The sequence below is a fragment of the Motacilla alba genome, chromosome 1A, assembly GCF_015832195.1.
Source record: "Motacilla alba alba isolate MOTALB_02 chromosome 1A, Motacilla_alba_V1.0_pri, whole genome shotgun sequence".
Taxonomy (NCBI): domain Eukaryota; kingdom Metazoa; phylum Chordata; class Aves; order Passeriformes; family Motacillidae; genus Motacilla; species Motacilla alba.
Genome location: NC_052031.1, coordinates 15256159 through 15274537, shown reverse-complemented (window position 1 = coordinate 15274537; position 18379 = coordinate 15256159). Strand labels below are relative to the sequence as shown.

General features: G+C 38.6%; 2 protein-coding genes and 1 long non-coding RNA gene across 4 annotated transcripts; 2 read left to right on the top strand and 1 right to left on the bottom strand.

Moving 5' to 3' along the window:
* Positions 1 to 3080: 3080 nt before the first annotated feature.
* On the top strand, positions 3081 to 5474 carry LOC119708503. The gene is made up of 2 exons (XR_005259090.1): positions 3081 to 3415; positions 4641 to 5474. It is a non-coding gene; the product is annotated as an uncharacterized LOC119708503 (long non-coding RNA).
* Positions 5475 to 8844: 3370 nt separating this feature from the next.
* TPRKB (TP53RK binding protein) lies at positions 8845 to 11060 on the bottom strand. The gene is made up of 4 exons (XM_038154984.1): positions 10796 to 11060; positions 10252 to 10374; positions 9787 to 9963; positions 8845 to 8965 (listed from the first exon to the last, which is right to left on the bottom strand). The coding sequence occupies exons 1-4, from the start codon at positions 10934 to 10936 to the stop codon at positions 8879 to 8881; spliced, it is 528 nt and encodes a 175-aa protein (XP_038010912.1). The 5' UTR covers positions 10937 to 11060; the 3' UTR covers positions 8845 to 8878.
* A 7-nt stretch (positions 11061 to 11067) lies between these two features.
* On the top strand, positions 11068 to 17914 carry LOC119708501 (putative Dol-P-Glc:Glc(2)Man(9)GlcNAc(2)-PP-Dol alpha-1,2-glucosyltransferase). Of its 2 annotated transcripts, none has more exons than XM_038154983.1 (3): positions 11068 to 11275; positions 11508 to 11705; positions 12826 to 13518. In XM_038154983.1, exons 1-3 carry the CDS (start codon positions 11111 to 11113, stop codon positions 12913 to 12915), a joined length of 453 nt encoding a protein of 150 aa, XP_038010911.1. In that variant the 5' UTR covers positions 11068 to 11110; the 3' UTR covers positions 12916 to 13518. The 2 variants fall into 2 exon arrangements, with proteins under 2 accessions (XP_038010911.1, XP_038010910.1); XM_038154982.1 differs by lacking the exon at positions 12826 to 13518 and adding an exon at positions 13525 to 17914 and having other exon boundaries at positions 11071 to 11275.
* Positions 17915 to 18379: the final 465 nt, after the last annotated feature.

The window sequence follows — 18379 nt, the reverse complement described above, 5'->3', positions numbered from 1 at the left end:
GCGGTTCAGCTTGGACACAGAGGAATTCAGTCACAGAAAGCGTGACTAGGCATTGGAATTGGCTGCCCAGGCAGGTGTGGAGCCGTCATCCTGGAGGTGTTTGAGGAAAGACTGGATGTGGTGCTCAGTGCCAGGTCTGGTTGGCAAAGTGGTGTTCAAAGGCTGGACTTTTCCAGCCTAATAGATTCTGTGATATCCCCTTCTGTGAAGGGGATGTATATCTAATCCTAAAGTGGCATAAGGAATAATGAGATTCGTGGATATCACTCCCAGCTACAGACTATTAATTGTCAGTCCCATTAAAGCAGCCTGTCAGAATTGTTTTAAAAGTAGAACCATGTTCACAAAAAAACACTAGGAAAACACCACTCTTCACATTTCTTCTGGCATTTAATTCTGTTTAGTGCTTAGGGTTTTCTCTTCATAAGAAGTTGTGTTCCAGTGATGTATTCTGTTCTAAGTATTTTTAGATAACTAAATCAGCTGGAATTTATCAGCTGAATAGGAATAGTTTATCATAAACTGTAGATTTTCACATAGATAAGATACTCTCTAATCCTTTCTCCAGTCGACCATTTGTAATTTTTTTACCTTTCATGGAGCTCCACCAGCAATAAGTATGTGACTTAAGTACATAGCAAGTGTCCTATGTATTGGAAAATATGCTCAATAAATGGCTGGGACAAATAGGTTTCTGCTGAGTATTAACATGCTCACCTCACACTTCTCCCTGCCTTGAGGAGTCCCTCCTGGCTGGCAGTGGTCACTTGCATGGGGAACTGTCCAGCTTAGTTGCTTGTAAAATATGCCAATCCTCATTGTCACAGTTTCTGTCTCACAGCTTTTCACATAGAATTATCTACTCATTCCCTTTGATGTTTTCCTCATTGCTCCTTGAATTACTCTTATGGATGTAACAATTTCAATTTATCGGTTTCTTTTATTTCTTTCTATTCAATTTCATATCATTATAATTCCTGCCTAGTCTGTTTGTTTCACTTTTTTCTCTGTTTTCAATACTTCACTTCCTTTCATGAAAGGAAATTCTTCATTTCCTCAAAGGAAATCTTGCTATTTCAATGAGGATCAATTTGGAAAGGTGTGGTCTGTTTCCCTGCACTTCATGTCATCCCATGCCATTTGATTGTTTTCCCTTTGTTGCTGGATTTTTTTTTTTCTTTAAGCATTTCATTTCATCAATTCCTTCGCCTGTGTTTTTGTTTGACTTCATTTCCCCATTTTGGAACTTCAGTAAATTTAATTTTGGTAATTTTTGGTCCTTTTCACTTCACCTCATTTCATCCCAATCAATTTGGTTGGAGTCACTGCATTCCAAAATTTTCTTTTTTTTTTCCAACTGCATTTTATTTTATATTGTCTTTTTCTTCCAGAGTGTTTTTTACACTTTCTTCTCTGTTTTCAAGATTTTGTTGTTGAAATTTCTGAACCAAAGTGAAAAACTTAAAAGGGAATGGGATGACATGAAGCATAGGGAACTAGACCAAACCGTGCTGAATTGGTACAGTTTGAAATCACAAGATTTCATTTCCTTTCATGAAAGGAAGAATTTTGTTTCCATAAAGGAAATGAAACCTCCAAGTCAGAGAAAAAAAAGTGAAACAAACAGACTGGGGCCAGGTTATAATGACAAGAAATTCAGTGGTTAAAAATAAAATTCAGAAATAAAGCTATTGTCATCAAGTGTAGGGAGATGACATGAATTGCTCCCGTTTGCATACCTTTTGAAGTTGCAATGTCTCTGAAGTTCTAGGCTTTGTGATTTTCTCAACCCTAAGCCTCACCCTAACCCAAGTGGAACAGTAGAAGCAGGCTGTCACTGAGGCTGGGGTGCCACGCACGTGGGTGGTGCTGAGCAGAAAGGTGTGGATGGAGCAGTCTTGGGCAGTGCAGTGTTCCCCTTGGCAGGCCTTTTGTAGTTGGAGTGTCCCTGGAGCAGAATACAGCTTTTATTGTTGCATCTATCCATGTATATGTTATTTAAGAAAAACAAATCCAAGAGTTGTTACTTCTTATATTCTCAGGATCAGGTCTGAAAAAACTAGAACTGATTCAAGTCACTAATTCTTTACTGATGTCTGAATTCTTTCTTCCAAGTCATTGTAATATTTCTGTTTTTCTATATTTAATGTATTACTAATAATGAAGAAAGAGTCCTTGTCCTTGGTAGCTTCACTGGTTCCAGTGACACAGTTTTAGTCACATGGCTCAACAAATTCAGTCTTCATTTTCTGAAGTATGATTCTTCCAGGACATGTTTGGAAATGAGAAATGGAAATTGGAAATTACTAGTTGTTTAATAAAACTAAAGGAACCAGTTTTATATATATAAAAACATAAATGCTGTAACCAGGACATGTGAAGGAAAGGCAAAAGCCTTTAGAAATGCAGCAGAACTACAAGCTCAGATTTATCTTAACAGCAATTGTATGTGACAATAAGCTGAAAGTAACAGTTAAATGAGAAATACAGTTATTTTAAAGATGATGCAATAAAGTGTTTTGGGAAAGAAGGTTTTTGGTCTGTCTTTATAAATTGCTAATTTAAATGTGTTTGTTTACAAGCCCTACAGATCCTTACAGAGGCATTGAATTGGTTAGACCCAGCTGATCATGCAACACCCAGCTTGGGAGAAACTGCACTGGCACAGCCACTTGGTAATGAATGGCTCCAGGTGGTCAGGAAATAATAGCATGTATGTGACTGTTACCAACCCTGGAGGTCAAAATGTGGCTTTTTGTGGTGATATCTTGCTTATTGACTGCTTATTGAATGTGATGATCATATTATAAAAGTCAACGTTTTTTTTAAAAAGGCATCTGCTTTTTTTTTCATAAAAAATATTTGATTATTACAGCGATGGTGGCTTGAAATTTCACTCAAGGCAATTTAAACCAAATTGCAGTGGTAGAAAGGAACTAAATTTTACCCCAAAATAGCTTGTGATCTAATAGAAAGTAATTCTGTTACAGCTCATCCTACATTTTTCATCACCACCACCCTCCATCTGTGCATTACTTGTGTTGTTATAAATTTGGCAACACTTCAGCAGCAAGCTACTGTTTATAACAAGAGATCCCAGCAGCTAAAAGAAGCCAGTCACTGGGATTACTCATAACTTGCCTTGTGAACTGCTCAAGGGAATTTCTTGAAGAACTGTGTCAAAATCAGCTTTGGAAACCATTAATTTGAGAGCTTTCCTTGACACATAAATTCTGAGATTACTGTTGGTCAAGTTGGCGGGCTTGGAAAGAAGATTCTTTTTGTTGGTACTGAGAGAAAATTTTGTCATTTTGTGCAAGGAAACGAGGATAAAATAGGCTTTTTTCCTCTCTGCAAGAAGAAATCTGACGCAGTGGGAACTCAATCACCCAGACACCATGAATGCTTGCAGAAGGTAAGCTGCATATACTGCATTCCCCTCAGGTAGGAACAGAAAAGCAAAATATTGCCAGAATATTCCTCTTGTGGTCTTCACGTGATGCTCCCAAATAATCATGAACTGTGTTATTTGATTTGCAGCTACACATGACAGATTGTCCTGATAAAAATGTTAAATGTCTAATTCTGCAATTACCTTCTGTAAAAGCTCAGTGGCAGAACTTCTGTTTTATTGATTAATTCCCTTTTGGAGATTGCATTTCCTAGAGTTTTAACAAATCAGTTTTGACAGCTCTCTTCCAAGTGTGCCTAAGAAGAATGTAATTTGTGGTTTAAAGTTAGTTTTTACTCCTAAGCTCTATCTGTGCTAACATTTGTGGTAATCTCTACTCTTCTGTCACAGTAACAGCAGGAACACGTATGAACCAGACCTGCAATACATCTAATCCATCTCAGACCCCTTGCTAACAAACATGAAAATCACAAGCTAGTTAATTTCCTTTTAGCATTCCAGTTCAGATGTAATTGTGCACATTAAACACTTACTTTCTCTTAAAAAAAGAAAATAAAAGAGGCAAAAGCAGCAGGAACAAGGACTTAGCACTGGGGCTTAGCAGGCAATTTTCAGTGAAGATAATAACTGGAGGTCTGTTGCCATAGGTGAATACTTCTACTTTCAAACCCTTTGGAAAAGGTGACAAAGCAATTTCAAATGTTACTGCAGAGAATCCTGCAGATAGGTTTTATGCAGTTACTCCTGACTGGTATCTTTGCCTAATGAAAACCTTGACACAAATCCCCTCTGAAAAGCAGAGATAGAGCAACATGCCAGAACAGGATGGGAAGATCACATGCTGTGCTTATTCCTGTACATTAAAGCCTTGAAAACTGTTATTTTTTATTTGAACCCTGCCGCTTTCATTATATTGCAAAATGAAAGGGTATGTTTTTTCTCATACAATGATCTGTATCAATAGTGAGGAGTAAGAACACTGTTTTTCCTCTGACAAGCCCATATCCAGTCACTGTGCCTGTCAGTGGGAGAGAAATACCAAATGGCTGGTAAATGTTTTGCATTTCCAATTATAGAAATTATTTTATTAGCTCCAGACAATCTGAAGAGCTCTTTCCCAAATCTAGTCAATGATTCAATGCACACTATGGACTTCATTACAAACACTACTGAATTCTTAATACAGAAGAAAAATTTTTAACCTTAATCTTGCTTTTTGTTATGTCAGGATACATTCTCTCCGTGCTCACAGACAGAAAACTAATGGAAACAGAAGTGAGAACTGGCACAGCACCTCTGGGTTCAAGCACCAGCATGGAGATGATCTTGTTACAGTCCACACCCTTTACACAGTGATCATCATGATCCTCCTAGGGGCACTCTGGGGAGCCTGGTCGAGAAAGGATTCATCCTTATAGCAGCTATATAGGAACTTTCTTTGTCAAATATTAAAAGAAGTATTTGTGTCAATTATCCATGCTCAAGAGGTACAAAAAATGGTCTCAACCTATTTCAGTTTACTTGAAACTGCTTAAATGCTTGCTGCTTGTGGAAGTGAAACTATGAAGCAATTTAACAAGCCATGTACAGAACATCATTTTGTGAGTAACGGAGACTCTTTGACCTGTACACATTTGTATTACCCTCAGCATGTACATGAAACTTTAAGCACGGTATTCTAGAAAGAGGAGTTCATCTTCTGTTTTATTGGTCAATATTTTGTATGTCCACCCCAGCTTTCCATTTGTGAACTTGCTGAGTCTCTACCTCTGCTAAGTTTGCCTGTTCCAATCCATGGTAAAACACACACTGTAAGCAGGGAAATAATCTGCTGTGTCACAACAACATAGGAAAAAATAATCAACAAACCCAGCTATTCTGCTAGCAAAGGAAGATCACTGAAAAAGTCAAATTCTTATCTCCATTGCTGAAGAGAGTTTATATGGGACTTGCATCCATTATCTTTAATTTATGGTAATGACTTTGTAAACTCAGGAATAAAATTATGGAATAAGCTGCTTTTGTGAATCCTTTGTCACAGAACCAGCTGGCTCAGTCTTCACCTTGTATATATTTATCTGCAACCACCACTTGCTTTTCCATAATTCATTAACATCTCATGGCAGCACCAGCTCCTATGTACACCAGCCTATCAGTGATGGGGGGCATTCCATACTGCCACATTTTCAAGGAAGTAATCCCACTCAGACAACCTGCAAGCTTTCTGAACATGGAGCCATTTGGCAGTTTCTGTTCAACTCTGTTGGTTGTCTACACCTGATAAGCACACATTAGTGGACTGGCAGCTCTGAGGGACAGTGACTGCTGGAGACAATAGTCCAAGACTTGGGAGCCTAAACTCAGCTTAAACCGCAAATTTTAGCATTTTGCCTAAACTAATACAGTATCCCAATTAAAAGAAAAACCAAAACAACAAAACTCTGCAAGATATTTAGACATTTTACAGACTCAGAGACACATTTGTAATTAGGTAGTACCTGCAGTACTGCAAAATGTGTACCCCATTTTGGTATCCATCCATAATCAGGAGAGGTACATAAACTGAAATGTCTCTGAGAAGAGCTACAGGAGTGTTAACAAAGGTCAGTGTAGCACCCGAGACAGCGGTGTCAGCTCTCAGCAGGCAGTGAGGTGCTGGAGTTGCTGTTCCTCCAACCAGTGTTACCCACCCGTGCAGGCACCCTTGTTAAGACACCACCTCAGCCTGCTTTAACATGGGAGCAGGGCTTTGATGATGCTCCCTAGAGAACAGCACACAAAGGAATACTTCAGAAAACAGATGATTAGCACATTAAATACATTGTCACAGAACAGAGCCAGTCATAAAACATGTAGGATGAACATTACAAGTGAACACAAAAGGATGGGCCCTCCCTTGTCAATACACTTTTGAAGTCCACGAGATAGGAGAGGGACCTACACATTCTGACAGCAGCACAAAAACCCCTGGTGATCAGGGTTGTGGGACAGGCAATGGCTTCAGGATGCTGGAAGTCAAACACAAAATCCCAAATACACCCCACCAAGGGAAAAAAAAATCCCTAGAACAATTGACCACACATCATGATGTAGCATTTAGTTGTTACATTTATAAATTCTGTAGGTATAATCCTGCCTCTGAAACACTGGAGGTCCAAATAAAGTATTGAAAATACTTCAGTTTCCTCTTTCACATCTCCTCTGTGATAGAGGAGATAAGGTATGAAAGTTCAGAAGAGACTGCTGCAGAACATTAAAAGTTTTGAAAAACATTTTTCTTAAAATATTGCTTTCCTGGAAAACAGCCTTAGTTGATTTAACAGTAACATTAGAGATCTAAATTCAATAATTTTTAATGTGTTCAGAAAGACAACTGTATCTTTGCAGGGTGAACGAAATCCACTTTTATTACCAGTTTTTGTAAATAACTCATTTAACTTGGATAATGCAACCACATCTCGTGAAAACCTGTGGTCTTGCAGGGCATAGTCTTCAATGCAAACAGACTCAAATCTGCCTGACTGAATGACACTGAGATTTCAGCTCCCAAAATGACTTCCTATAAATCCATCCATTAAAACACCTAATTTGGGTCTCAACAGTAGATCACAATTTAACTTATGTCAACAGTAGTGAGCTATTTAATGTCTCTACACCAGTGAAACAGATGGAGAAGTAGAAACTGGGAACCCAAGTTTGGAACTTGTGTGTCGAAACTTTTATGCAGTGATCATTTTATTATTATTTCTCCTGTACTAAACACACCAGACAGATGTTTTACATGTGTTCAAAAAAGGCAGTGGCTTAAGTAAACCTTTTTTATTGCTGTTATTTTAAACTAACAAAACACTGTAGTTCAGCCAGTGAACCTTATGATATATTCCATGTACCAACTGGACTGTCAGAAAAGAAAAACAAGTCTGTTATTTTCGATGGTCATTCTCACATGCTGATGTGACACACTTGAAGACTCAAGTCCTTCCAAGTTCCATTTTTCACTACTGCATCACATTTCCCTTTAGAGAGGATGATGCATTCTGTAAAGCCATCTTTAAGCAAGATGTCAGCACAGCCATTTGCCCCTAATCCTTTGATAAACCTTATCATTCCTGTAGTACTTCGTAACCAGATTTGCCATTCGTCTGGTTGGCAAGAAAATGATGGTATTTGTACTACTGTGTTTTAACTAGGGGAAAACTTAAATGAAATCAAAGTGCAAAACTGAAGCTGTACATTTCTGTATTAAACACAGAAACACAGACAAAACCAGGTCTATGTGTTAGTTCACTGGTGTGTTTACTGTACTGTTATCAACTAAGACCTACCTCTCCTCCAAAATGTATGTGTAAGAATGTGAGGCATTCTCTTCCAAAGATCTTTTAAGTACACAAATAATACCTCAGAAAACATCAGGAAAAAAAATGCAGACAGCTATAGTTTTATGCACATCTTAGAAAAACAATACAGCATAAAAATAACAAATAGTATGGATTTCTACCTAATTAGGACAGTAGTTAAACAGGATGCACGCATGTGATTAAATTATACATATTCACAGCTGTTGCACCTGGTGACTGCTGGAAATCAATAGTCCTCCTAATTCCCTTTGATGGCCTTTCTAGCAGCGGTTCAAAAACCCAAGTTTTAAGAATACTATGTAAGCCAATACTATGTAAAACCATTTAAGAATACTATGTAAGCTCTATTGACAATTTAAGTGGATACAACCTATGGACCAAATTTGTCTGCGAATTCTGCACCTGTAACCAGGCTCTATCAGTTCAGCATCACCATGCATAAACCAGTGTTATGAAGTAAAAGCTCCTTATCCTTTAAAGCCAGCAATGGATGGCATCAGACTGTCAGGTGCTAACACCACCTCAGCATTATCCACACTGACCTTGTTCTTCATTGCACACATCTCTGATGTGGCCCCTGCTCCACAATGCCACTGGCTGGCACGGCGCTCCTCTGCCCCTTCCCATTTTCAAAGGGTGGGCAGCAACTCTATCCCAGGAGCACAAAGAGGGAGATGTTGCTGATTGTTTATGGAAAATTTTCTCTTTCTAGTCCATCAGAAATACTTGGGCTGTAAAGATGCCTTTTCTGGCAGCAGTATTGTTAAAAGGATATCATCCATCAGGTTGCCAGACCAAAACAAATCAGAGCACGGTTAATAAAAATGATTTACAATGTTTGAACTCTCTCTGGGACTACCAAAACATTTGACAAACGACAAAATTAAGTACAAATTTCCAAGCCTTTTGTTTAAGTTCAGCTTAAAGTACTGCCAACTCTCCCTTGTCAAGAAAAAGGACCGAAATGTCAATGGCAAATTCTGCTTGGCATGCACTCTGTGCTTAGATCACAGCTCAGGTTACCCTTGTGTCCAAGCTTGGTTAAAGCTCAGATGTCATCACACTACTCAGTACTACTTCACTTCCTCTGAAATTTATTTCCACCTTTTCACAAAACATCTTTTGTTGACATTCTGCAAACAACACTATCCAATAAGGTGCCGATTTTTTCTTCCTGTGGAGTAACTTTGTACATCTGCAAAGAAAAAACAAGAAAAACAGGAAAGATGCATAAGGAAGAAAAAAAACTGATGACATACCTTCTAAAAATATGTACACAAGAAAAGATTATTCCCCTCTCCCGCACTTTTATATTGGAAATTCCTATCTTCTTGTGACTGCAAGACAAAATTTGGACTGAGGCAAATTCTGAAACTGCAGCAATGAGGAAAGCTATGAAACTGAATGAGAGTAGCACTTTTAGCTCCATATGTTAAATGATATAATTTGTCCATTTTTATTCATATGTCTCCTATGAATACTTTGACAAACATGATAAAGATGATTTAAGTTACTTGAATTTTATCACGTAGAAGACATATGCTTCAAAATACCTCTTTAGCATATGGTAATCTGTTCAGAGCATAAATGCCCCAAGACAGCTCCTAACAGCTAATTAACCTGTTCCTATTTTAACCACCCCTTCTGGGACTATCTGTGTACTTAAGCCTATGAAAATGCTCTGGACTGAAATTTTTAATTAAATGAATATTTGCCTGAAAAACAGGAATCAAATGTTCTTGGATAGTAGACAGCAATCAGGAATTTATTTTTATGCTCTAATTCCCTGACAACATTAATAATTTGAAGACTTAAACTTTGTGATGTTAGGGTGTGACAACTAAAATTTGTTTCAACAAAAGAATTCAAAGAAATAATCAAGGTCTGCTTAAAACAAGTTTTCAGTTGTGCTAAAGAAATACAGATCCTCACTTAATTATGTCTGTTGATATTTAATCAGACAACTAAATAAACTGTCCCTTTTCTCCATGTCAGTCCTCTCTTTTGGCTACACACCTTTTTAATTTTGGCAGTGTCTGTTAGCTGGGGGAGTTCATCTAGGGAAACCTGCTGGCCTTCCACCTGAGATGCTATATCTGCCAGATTTACATTCTTGTCTCCATCCACGACCAGCACAATGAGTACTGCTGTGTCGCTGTCTGAAATGCCAAACTTTTTAAATGCATCGGAAATCTGTAAAAAGAGGAAAAAAATATTATGAGTCACTTTCTCACTACATATAAGGAACCTCTTCAGTTACTGTGTCAGACACACCAAGAGTATAAACTGACAGACATTTTACATTAATGGAATTCTGACAAGCTACAAAGCATAACAGCACATTATTAGTGTTATTAAAAATAACAATTAAAAACTTCTAGTAGCTAGGTAGAGTGTTAAAGGAATACATGTACTTAGTTTGGCTGTGTGGATCTTAGCAAGCTTTTCTGGCAAAAAAGAAATTTGTTCAATAAATCTTACATTGTTGCTTGGTGAAAGGCTGAAAATAATTTCTGCATAGAGTGTTCTAGTCTTCATTTTACCTATCTTCTGTAGATGCACTGCTTTGTTGGCTGCCACAAGAATCTGAAATGGATCTACAATCTGTAAAACACAATGGAAAGAGTTATACAGAATTAACTTACTGTTTTGAAATCTGAAAAAAATCCTGACCACTTCATTTTGATAGCCTAATTCTAACAAAAAAAAAGAGACTAGATTCTGAAACTATTTATGGGTTAAATGAGAACAAAGGCACCAAATAGTAGATTTAGACAGCATTAATTAATTACCACTAGAGTTTATGCATGAGGCAGATTTAAACTCCACCAAGCAGAATGTGAAATCAATCAAAACAATGTTTTTGGCCCCTCTTGCCAAGGCTCTGTTTGACAGAGCCGACCCGCTGTAGGGCACAGCAATGGAATCAAAGGCGGGCACTTGCGCGGGGCCTGGAGGGTGCGCACAGCACCTCGAGTGACAGCGACTGCGAGCAGGGGCCAGCTCCGCCGGGCATTTCACTCACCATCGCAGGGTTTATCAGCGCTCCCTCAAGGGACCCTTCCATGGCTTTTTTCCGCAGAGCAGCGGCATTTTTCACGTGCTGGAAGAGGAGCAGCGTGACGCTGCGCTCAGGGAACAGCTCCAGCCGGTGCGTTCGCTCCATGCTCCAGGCTATCGGCCGCTCCTCCCGCGGAAAACAGCGCTAACAACCCGCGGCCGCTCACACGGGGGGCTCAGCGCTTCCCACAGGCATCCCCCGTTTCCCGGCCCGGCCTCCCTTCCCGCCCCTCGCTCCTCCCCGGAAGGGCGGCCCCAGCGCGGCCGGCGCGGAGCAGGCATGGAGCGGGCCGAGGCCTACGGCTTCTCGGGCGCCATGAGCGGCGCCTTCCTGCTGTCCTGCCTGCTCTTCGCGGCCGTCAGCCGCCGGCAGCGCGGGCCCTACATGGACGAGGTGTTCCACGTCCCGCAGGCGCAGGCCTATTGCCACGGCCGCTTCCTGCAGGTCGGGCAGGGGCTCACCCCCGCAGCAGCGGTACAGCGGCCGCTCGGGGTCGGGGGTGGCCGGACGCGGGTTTTGCAGCGGGTGGAGCAGCAGCAGCCGCGCAGCGCTGAGTTCAGAACCCTCCGGGCAGCAGGGCCAGGAGCTGCCGGAGCCTGCGGCCGAGCGAGGGGGCCGTGGCGCGGCTCGGGGCCCTGGTCGGCAGCGGCTCCGTGACGCTGTGTTTGCCTTGCAGTGGGACCCCATGATCACCACGCTGCCCGGCCTGTACCTGCTCTCGGTGGGAGTGGTGAAGCCCGCGGCCTGGCTCCTCGGCTGGACGGGGAGCGTGGTGTGCTCTGTGGGAATGCTCAGGTTTATCAACCTCCTCTTCAGTGCTGGGAACTTCTATTTACTGTATTTGCTTCTGTTCAAGATCCATCAGAAGAATAAGGTACGGTGAAAGTGAAGCAGTGTTATGCACTCGTACAAACAACATCGATGGCTTAGTGTATGTTCCCTTCACTACATATGTGAGGTGATCTCAGTTTTATGTAGTTGCGAGTACCACCAGCAGTTTGGCCGAGAAGGCACATTCTTATTCTCTATTTTTTTTAATTATTTTTTTTCCTCACACAAGGTGCAGTCCTCTAAAAATTCATTCTTGCACATAAGTAGAAGGAGTCCTGTTGAAATAAAAGTTAGTAGATATGCAGACTTATTATCCAAAGGTCTGGATGCTCATGTCGTTGGAATTCCTTGAGAGTCCTCACACAACTTGAACAGCAGCTCCTCAACTGCTCTGTGAGCAGCTTGTGCCATTCAAGGGGATTTCTTCTTTTTCAGCCGCAGGCATTTGGATTTGGCTTTGTTGAATTTCATCATATTTTCGTTACCCCATTCCTCCAGCCTCTGTGGGTCACTCTGGATGACACCTGTGCTTTTGAGCAAATTGCCTGGTCCTGCTCATACAATGTCAACTACAGACTTGATGACAGTGTACTCTTGCTGCTTTCTAGTCTTTGATAAAGCCATTAAACGGGACAGGTCCCAGTACTGATCCCTGTGGTACTTGGGTTGTTACTGTCCTTTGGGTAGAGTGTAACCAGTTCACCATCCAGTTAGTTATTACCTGTCTAGCTGTGCACACATCCAGACCATAACAGTTCAGCTGGCATACAAGGATGCTGTATATTTAAAAATCTGAAGCATCCACCACTGCAGTAAATAAATTGTTTTAGTGGTTAATGGCCTATTTAAAGTCCTGCACATTAGTAAAGTTACTTTGTTTGACTTTTAACCTTAAAACCTTTTTTTCCTGTTCCCTGATGACTGAAGGATTCCTTTACTACAAAGAAAATTGGTGTATTTTGTTAGAGGAAATCTCTTCATTTTTAAGCAAATGGTAACACTGTACAGAATTAGATCAGATTAAATAAATGGTTTCCACTTTTAATTTTATACTTCAAAGTGGAAACATAAATGTAAGAACAAGTTTCATGATGGTAGTCTAAGCATTAAGTTGTCCTTTGACATTTGACTTCAGTGTTTTCTCTATTCCTCTTCCCTGTAAGGTGATGAGTGGCTGTTTCACCCCACACTACATCGTTCAGAAACATCATGCAACACTTTTTAATGTTTTGATTTGTGGTGTTGTCATGTAGCAAGTGGAATAATTGGGAAGAGATTTTAACTGCATGGTCTCCTACCTTTTAAAAAATTTCTGACTCATTAATTATAATGAGGATAAATAATAAAAGCTACATCAAAGATCAGACACTTGGAGTTGACCTCTCTGTGGACTGGGTTCAAAAGAGGTGATAGTAGAGGCACAGAGTGGTGCTGTCACACAGAGAAACAGAATCTCATGGTGAGATTGCAGGGGAATAAACCATTGATTTTATCTTCTTCTGCCCATTGATGCAGCTTTTTTATCCAAAGTATGGGAGCAGTTATGCCCCCACCATTATTTTAATACCACAAATATGTGCACACCTGACATATGAAAGAAGTTGGTGTATTTTCATTGCCATCTTTTAAAATGAACTGCAGTAATGTTCTGTGCTTTTCACTTGGATTTTAACATTGTGTGACTGTATTAACATAGCAGGAGCTTAAGAAAAATACAGCATTTGTGCAATAATGGAAACAAAGATCATAGGAGATGCTATATTGTGTTCATGGAATTCTCAAGAGTTATACTGGTTTTCTTTTAATAAACTATTTTATTTTATTGGGCATTGTCTAACCACATTTTTCTGCTTCTTCTTTAGGCTTTGTCTGGTTTCCAGAGAATCTTGTCTGCATTAACTCTTGCAGCATTTCCCACCCTTTATTTTTTTACATTCCTTTATTATACGGATCCAGGATCAGTATTTTTTACTCTTTTTTCCTATTTAATGTGCCTTTATGGTAACCATAAAACTTCTGCTCTCCTTGGATTTTGTGGCTTCATGTTTCGTCAGACAAATATTGTGTGGACAGTTTTTTGTGCTGGAAACGTTGTTGCAGAGAAGCTAAATGAAGCCTGGAAGATTGAGTTGCAGAAAAAGAAAGATGAAAAGATTTCTTCCAGGAAAGGATCGTTTTCAGATTTGACCAGAATACTGCAGTTTCTTGTTGAATATCTCTTGTCACCCAAAAATTTAGTTACACTTACTGCTTTAACTTGGCCATACATCATATTAGTATCTCTCTTCTTTGTTTTTGTCTTCATCAACGGTGGAATAGTTGTTGGTGACAGAAGTAGTCATGAAGCCTGTTTGCACTTTCCTCAGCTGTTCTATTTTCTGTCCTTTACTGTTTTTTTTTCATTTCCTCACTTACTGACCCCCACTAAAATCAGGAAATTCCTTTTGTCATTGCGAAAGCACCCTGTGCAGTATAGCTTAGTCACTGTCATCTCTTTATTCCTGATCTGGAAATTTACCTATGTCCATAAGTATTTACTGGCAGACAACAGACATTATACATTTTATGTCTGGAGAAAGGTGTTCCAAAGACACGAGCTTGTAAAATACCTCTTAGTTCCTTTCTATATATTTGCTGGCTGGAGTTTTGCTGATACACTAAAATCAAAATCGATATTCTGGATATTAATGTATTTTGTATGTTTATTAGCAGTCACAGTTCCTCAAAAATTGCTGGAATTTCGTTACTTTATTTTGCCATTCTTAATATATAGGCTCAATATTCCATTTCTGTCTCTATATAGACAACTTCTGGAGCTGGCTTTTTATATTTTTGTAAATGCTGTAACTTTTTATCTTTTTCTAAATAGAACATTCCAATGGGAAAATAGTGATGAAGTACAGAGATTTATGTGGTGATTTCTTTTTTTTGATACTTTTATACCTGTTGGAAAACACAGTTCTGTTTCAGGACTGGACTCTGGAATGAAACAATGTTTTGCATCATGTAAGGACTGTTTTCCCGAGTTGGAATTGGGAAGTAAGCTCATTGTTGCAACCAAATGCAAGATCTGTTATAATGTGAAGATACTCCATATATTGAATTTATGAGAATTTTAAAATTCAATATGAGGGGAAATGTGAGAATAACTTTCTGTAACTAATGTAAAATAAGGGAGATGTTTACTGTCATTTTTCACGATAATAAAATATTATATAACATGCCCTTGAAGGTAAAATAGTTTATGTTTCAGAGGTTTCTCTTTTGTAAAAGAAGGATTTCAATCTATTTAACCTTTTTGTTTATTTATCTGTATGCATATTTATTCCTCAAATCAGGCCATTCCCTTCTAGGTTTGCTTGGTCAAAGTATAAACCATGATTAAAGTACAATGTTTTCAAAGCCTCTTACGTCTCACTGAATTTTCATTACTTTTTTTGTCAGTAAATGCTTACATTAGTTTTGTAAGCAGAATGGGCTCTTAAACCACTAGAGAATTTTGAACATGTTATTTCAAACTGATATTTAGGAAACACAGCGGATGCTATGTGTGTGCACCTTCTTTGGAGGAACAAGTGTTACTGTACAATAAAACATAAATGGCAGTTGGTAATGTGACCTGTTGGAAAGGGAGTAGTTTACAGATGTCAGCCTGCAACGTGCAGTGGATTGCAGCCCTCTTAAATAATTGAGCTTTTATGTCCTGTGGTTCTGTGCTCACAGGTTTGTGCTGAAATCGACTCTGAGTGCACTTCTGAGTTGCACTGAGTTTCAAAGATCTTTGATGTGTAATCTTCAAGAAGTACTAATGGCATTATTGAACTATTCTTTGAAGTGTTTTTCATGCTTAATGGAACTTGAGTGTATATATTCTGTTTGACAAAGGTGAAATGCAATGTATATATACATCTATGTATATACATATATTTAAAAGCATCTAGTGTGCTCTATCATCAGAGTAAATGAAGGCTTTAATAGTTCCTGTAAGTAAATCACTTCTATTAAGTCTCAAAATTATTTGATTGCTACAGTATGTGGCAGGGGAGAGTGGTCTCCAAAACTTCAGGCACTGTGTAGCTTCTTTCAATTCATTATTGTTCTGTAATGATAAAACTTCAGCCAAATCTGTGCAAACATCATATTATTGCCACTCAAGTCACTTGGAATAGGAATTGTTTCTCAGGAGGTCAGTTCTGAGGAGTTACAGGCTCAGGTCAGTACTGTTAGTGTTTTCTTTTACACCACGAAGATCCCTGTCCTGGCTCCAATTCCTGCCCTGTACTAATGATGGGTGTGGTGAGCTCAGATTCTGATCAATGCCTATGCAACCCTGTTTCTCCCAAGGAAACCTCCAGCCACTCTTCAATGAGTAGGTGTGTTTGTATTGAATTCAGGATATTTGTCAGGTCTCTTTTTGCTTCTTGGCCTTTTGCCAGCCTGGTGATTTGTTGTCAATGTGTACCATAGGGAAAGCCATTTTCTATCAGTCCCTATTTGCTTCACATTGAAGGGACAAAAGAAACCTGAAATGGATTGCTTTTGAAGAATCCAGCGTGGCTCTGGCAGGGTCCAGGTTGTTGTGTTGTGATTTCAGTGTTACAGATTTGGGAGGCGAAGTCTTGTGTGCCTTCTGCTTCCAATTTTGTTTTTGTATGCCATGCCAATAAAATCATAAGATAAAGAGCATTTGCCTGCTTAAGTACAAGTTCACTTGTGCCCTGAAATGCTGAGTTGGAATGGTAATGTGGAAAGGCATGGAGCGCTGTCTAGTATTCCAGGTTGTATCTTAGATCCAAGGTTTTTTTCTGGTTTTATGTAGGGGAGCAGGTGTTAATTCCCTTGAGAAAAGAATTCCCTTGCAAAGATCCCTCTGCAATCAACAGGTGTTTTATCCAGCATGTCTGTTTTTACTGGTTTCAAATGCCATCCATGATACACTCTGTTGAGAGACTGTTCGTGATTCCTGTTTTAAACAGAAGTAGCAGCTGTGTTTCAAGTGAAAAGAACCAGTATAAATATGTACAATTTTAAAACTGGTTTTTTTTGTTGTTGTTGTGAAAAGTGAATGCAAAACATCTACCAAAATTTAGAGCACAATACCTTTCTAATGAGCTCCACCCCAGGAGACGCTAGAAAAATTACACATAGAGAGATGTCTGTGACCTGTTGGGGCTGTTTAACCAGTGCTATGAAATGGCATTTTATAATGGAATTTATCCCTATACTTACAGGTTTTAATTTAAAAGTAAAATGATGCTTAATATACTTTGCTCATTTGAAAGCAGGCTGAGTTGATAAAAGTTTATTTAAAGAGGGAAGTTGATGAATTACTACAGTATGAAAGGAGAATGTATTTGTAGAATAAAGCTACATTTTCCCTTTTGCCTATGAGCCTGAGGGTGTTTGCAGGTAATATTCAATGTTAGCCAAGTCAGTCCAGAAATCCGAGGCATTATATTGTATCAGAACTGGTCATAAAGAAAGGTCTCCAAATTCCATCAGTATTTCCTATTTTGACAAGTAGCAGTAACACTGTTGAAATCCATTGAAAAATGGATTTTAGTATTTTGTATTTTGCCCCTGAAATATTTCCATTGTAGTTGTTTTAAATTTGTTAGCTGTTTTCCTTAAAGACATGCAAAAAGGGCTGTATTTATCCTACTTCATGTTGCCAAGGTCTTCTACATTCAATAGAACCATAATTGCTTACTTTAGGTTAATTCTCAGCAGGTGTCAGTGAAATTTCTTACAACAGCTTTAAAATGTTAATTTCTTGTAAATTTTATTAGCTATCAATTTAGAATAAAATCACACTAATTTCTTGAAGTATTCAAGGTAAAACAAAAAATAGCATAGCTAACATTTTTATAACGGTTGCTTTGAAAAAAAGGCTCAGTTTTAATTTTTCTTAGAAAGAAGATGATTTTTCAGTAACTGTTGGAATAATAAAGATAGCTGAACAGTCACAGCATGGCTGAATTGTTTTGAAGTGGGGGGAAAATTACAAACAATCAGACTTTTTTTTTTCTTTTATTTAAAAATATGTTGTTATTCAGCAAGATAGGAAGTTTGATAATGCTTTATGCTGTGAACTGCATTTCCTGCTGTTTGTGAGCATTCTATATTTCATTCCTTATAACTTCCTTGACAACACATGCTCATGTTCAAAATTAGCAAGATTTTTATACTATAAGCAATTCTGGAATATTTTTTCTGGTAATTTTCTAGAGGGTTGATAAATAAGATGGATGACTTCTGTTTGAAAATAAGGACTTTATATTGTCCGTATTTTATAGATTATTTATTTATTTATTTATTATAGTATTATATATTTAAAGTATTTTATAGTGTCTGGGGCAGCTGAATTTTGTCCTGCTAATGCAGTTCTGGTGGTTTTTGTTGTTCACAAGGTGGCAGTCCTGTGCTGTCTTGTTGAGGTGACCAAGTGCTTTGTGCAGTGCTGCTTGAAATCACAATGTTGTTCCAGCAACACTCTGATAAGTAGAAAACTTCAACTTCAAACATGGCTTACTGATTTAGCTACAACATCCTTGTTAATTTTAAATATATAAAGTATGTTAAGTTTTACTAGTACAAGTTTTGTTCATCTTTAAAATGTCTTTCCTACATTTTTTTCTGTTTGTGAAATTTTCATGTCTGCTCTAAGAGAACAAAATGAAACTTGAAATCCTACTGTTGTAAAGATGTTTTTTTCTA

What these genes read in the sequence shown, in the direction of transcription:
- TPRKB (XM_038154984.1), bottom strand. Translation starts at nt 10,936, where the DNA reads ATGGAGCGAACGCACCGGCTGGAGCTGTTCCCTGAGCGCAGCGTCACG. An exon ending in CGCTGATAAACCCTGCGATG is followed by an intron (nt 10,375 to 10,795) that starts GTGAGTGAAATG and finishes TGTGTTTTACAG; the next exon opens with ATTGTAGATCCATTTCAGAT. An exon ending in GCCTTTCACCAAGCAACAAT is followed by an intron (nt 9,964 to 10,251) that starts GTAAGATTTATT and finishes CTCTTTTTACAG; the next exon opens with ATTTCCGATGCATTTAAAAA.
- LOC119708501 (XM_038154982.1), top strand. Translation starts at nt 11,111, where the DNA reads ATGGAGCGGGCCGAGGCCTACGGCTTCTCGGGCGCCATGAGCGGCGCC. An exon ending in GCCACGGCCGCTTCCTGCAG is followed by an intron (nt 11,276 to 11,507) that starts GTCGGGCAGGGG and finishes TTTGCCTTGCAG; the next exon opens with TGGGACCCCATGATCACCAC. An exon ending in AGATCCATCAGAAGAATAAG is followed by an intron (nt 11,706 to 13,524) that starts GTACGGTGAAAG and finishes CTTCTTCTTTAG; the next exon opens with GCTTTGTCTGGTTTCCAGAG.